The sequence below is a fragment of the Lucilia sericata genome, unplaced genomic scaffold (assembly GCF_015586225.1).
Source record: "Lucilia sericata isolate MDLA Ls3-8-SP2 unplaced genomic scaffold, ASM1558622v1 Contig001875F_arrow, whole genome shotgun sequence".
In the NCBI taxonomy this organism is placed as follows: domain Eukaryota; kingdom Metazoa; phylum Arthropoda; class Insecta; order Diptera; family Calliphoridae; genus Lucilia; species Lucilia sericata.
In genome coordinates this window covers 31,324-35,000 of record NW_023995764.1, presented here as the reverse complement: position 1 = coordinate 35,000, position 3,677 = coordinate 31,324, and the positions used below count along the sequence as shown (strand labels likewise).

Sequence of the window (3,677 nt, the reverse complement as noted above, 5' to 3'; positions counted from 1 at the left end):
AAACTTACCCAAATCCTGCTGCAAAGGATTTATAACAAATTCCGTTAAAACCAATTGTAATTTGGGTATAATATGCTGCAATAGGAAAACTTGCATTTCACTGTCATCAAAGGCTCCCTTCCAGGGTGTCAACATGGCACGAGCCGAACGATCTTGAGGCATCCAGGCCTGCAAAGCATTGCCCAATTTTTCACGTATGGTGGGGAATATAAATTCCTCCATTTTATGACCCAAAATAGTATTCCAAGGTAAAATCCATATGTGTATGGGCACAGTATCAGTAAGTGGATCCCAATTACGTACCGCAGTACTCAAACGCGGCAATATCAACTGTTCTAGAACAGAATCCAATATCCAAGTTGGAAATAGAGGAGCCCAACAGTCTAGCAAAGCCGCCATAGACTGATGATGTTTAGGATCCCAAAATTCAGCACAAGAACGAAAACTAGGTATTACCCCCGCCCATACCAGGGATGAATAAGGATCAAATATATTCGAACGTGTTTCGTTTTGTGTATCATTTGAACTTTCCAAAATAGAACGCCATTTTTTAATTAATTCCACATATAAAGTGGGATTTTCTAAAGGCTTCCATTCGCTTAAATGATTTTTCAACAAAGGTGCTATAATGCCTGCCGCCAAATCGCCCAAACCAAACTGTTTGTATTCAGCAGCATAATCCTGCTGCAGTTCTACAAAGATTTTTTCAGCTCTTTCTAAATTTAAATCCGATTCATTGCTGGTTAACTCATCCACCAAAGAGAGTACCTTATCTAGGGTGCTAATGTGATTACTTTCCAAATTGACTATTTCCTCTAGCTGTTTCTTTTCCTGTTCCAGGGCCACTTGTCTTTCATTAGCAGCATTTTGTGCTGAGTCCAGAGATATAATATCCTGTTCACACATGTTTACTATGAGCGTAAGATTATGCATAAGTTCGGGTAAAGCAAATGCTGTAGCAGATTTTTTCGGCTGTTCGTTTAGGTCATATAGATCTTCATCGGCTACTTTAGATTGACCAATGGCATGATAGCCACTAAGGACACGTTTTTCAGGACCGGTCATGTCGATAACAGGGACATTTCCCAGTTTTTTGCTAAAATTTTAATTATAAAAAGTTTTGTTATTAATTTTTGCTCAAATTTATTAGTAAACACAACAATAGTAATCAAGAATTAAATTAAAGTCGAAATTCTGGAATTTGTTTCAAAGTTTCCTTCGCCAAATTACATTTCTTCTATCACTAATAATAATGCTTTTTGAACACAAGTTATTGAGCACAATATTGCTTTAATATTTACTCACCTTATTTTATCGCTGATAATGTAATTCGAACTTTTGCCTTTTTCCAAAACCTCCTCCACGGATTTGTAATAATAACGCTTAGAGGCCTTGTCTTGTTTAGAATCACCTGCCTTTTTCCATTTGTTCAGTTTTTCTTTGAACTCCTTGGCTTCTCGGACATCTTCATCAATTTGGGGTTTATGCTTAAAGTAATAAAATTATCTTTAAATAAGAAGTACTTTAAAAGTTGTAATCCATAACTTACCCCTTTACCACCCACACTGGCCGACGTTTCAGGGCCATAAGCTCCTATGGCTCCTCTGCCCTTACGTACGTGAGCCTCCACAGGTTGGGATATGCCCTGTAGATCTTTACCCAAACCCATGCCTGGTTTATAACCCATCTGCAACAACAATTTGGCACCTATACCCCTCGTATGTTGTTCCCAGGCTCCTACATTTGAGTTACCCGCTTGATTGGCTTTAAAATATGAAGGTTTCTGTTTAGCCGGTTGGGGTTTTCTTACATCCACCTCCTCTTCTGACTCATCACTTGTGTGAGCTGAATCTACATCCATTAAAGTAGGCCTGCCTCCCGTGCCAAAGCCAGGATGAGCACTGAACTCATCTTCCTCATCTGTTATGGGATTTTCTTCATCCTCTTCCTTAATATCATGCTCATCCTTAATTTTATCTTTTTTCTTGCCCGACTGCTGTATGCCTCCTGCCACAAAACTTACTGGGGCAGTGTAATCTTTACTGCGACTGCCGGAGGAACCCAAACCCATGCGGCCTTTGCGTCCACCACGCCGACGTCCGGACGATTCTTCTTCCTCATTTTCGCTATCATCAGCCCAAATGCCTGCCGAAAAAAACACATATTTTTAACAAAAACATTAAAAAAACCTGTAATCACCATGAACATTCACCATAAATTTGCTGCTGTTTGGTTTGCTTTTTCCTTGGCCTATTCGGATTGAATTCATTATCCAAATCGTAGTCAGTTATTTCAAAACGTTCATATTCATTGTCGGACATCTTATTTTAAGGTATAAACTACTTTTCTCTTAATTTTCTTTAAAATTTTTACTTTTTTCACGATCTTTTTAGACCGGTTGTAAACAAAACGTTTGACATATGCTAAAAACAGCTGGCACAAACAATAATTCTATAACTGTAGATAATTCTCTTCCAATGGCTCCCAAACTGTCTTGAGCAAAAGAGTGATGCCATATAGTAATGTATGTCGTGGATCATTTTAAATTAAACGTTTTAAATCAAACTAATAAATTAAAAAAATTTGGAACATAAAAGGAACTAGATCTGATGTAGAAGTAAAGCAGAACTGAAGTAAACTTGAACTAGAAAAAAGAACTGGAGTTCAAATAGAACTGAACAAGGGGTAAATTATAATCTAAAACTAACGAGAACTTAAATGGTACGAACTATGTATATATTTGACCTTGAACATAATAGAAATAGAAATGTTCTATCTTAATAGAAGTGTACTAAAGACCTGCACATGTCAACAATAAGACAAGAATTTGTTAAAAAATGTCATGGCGGACACCATATTTTTTTAACAATTTGTTGTCTTATTGTTGACTTGTGCAGGCCTTTAAACTGTGCTAATACTGTAGAACTGTATTAACACTGAACTAGTTAACTAACTAGCTATAATTTATTATTAACCCCTACTAATGCGAAGGTTACAGTGATACCAAGTTTTCAAATGTTTACACAAACTTGGTACACCTTACGTCGTAATATTTCCGCCGTTAAAAATTTTGCAACGACTTTGACTTCTGCCTTAGAACTCTTTCAGTGAAATGCAATTTTTGCCTGCTGATTTTTGTCTTGAAATTGTAATTGACGCGAGCGCATCTAAAAGCGCTAAAAATCACGCAAAATTAAATAAAAATACAAACAAAAATCGGCTTTAAATTAATTCAATATAAATAAACTCAATACACTAAACAAAATAATCTATGTAAATATTAAACACATTTAAATAAAATAACAAAAGTGAAGTGAACTAAAAATTAGCACGTGTTCTTCCAAGTAATTGTGTTTCTTTTTTTCTGGTAACAATAAGAAAACCAATAACAACAACTGTAAAAAGAAGTTTATTTTTTTGCTTTTACTCTTTGTGCTTTATATTCTAAAAAAAAAACGAAAGAGAACGTGAGATTACTACAAAAAAACAGCAACAAAAAACACACAAACAACTTGAAATATATTGAAATAAATAAGAAAAAAACAAATATTTGTAAATAAAAGAGAATTTTTTAGTTTATAAAAAATTTTGTAATATAAATTAAACTATAATAAAGTGTAATTTATTAAAAATTAAATAGATTTTTAATAAAAAAGTGTTTAATTATATAAAAATAG

The 3,677-nt window shown here is 34.6% G+C and overlaps 1 protein-coding gene across 1 annotated transcript in view; it reads right to left on the bottom strand.

Annotated features, from left to right (window-relative positions):
- LOC119612926 (septin-interacting protein 1) overlaps positions 1-2,428 on the bottom strand; it is a 3,134-nt gene extending 706 nt beyond the window's left edge. Inside the window, exons 1-4 of the mRNA XM_037968815.1 lie at positions 2,213-2,428; positions 1,550-2,145; positions 1,306-1,487; positions 9-1,096 (exon numbers count right to left, since the gene is read on the bottom strand). Coding sequence (XP_037824743.1) covers positions 9-1,096; positions 1,306-1,487; positions 1,550-2,145; positions 2,213-2,321 — 1,975 coding nt within the window. The 5' untranslated portion in view covers positions 2,322-2,428. The remainder of the gene's footprint in view (positions 1-8; positions 1,097-1,305; positions 1,488-1,549; positions 2,146-2,212) is intronic.
- Positions 2,429-3,677: the final 1,249 nt, after the last annotated feature.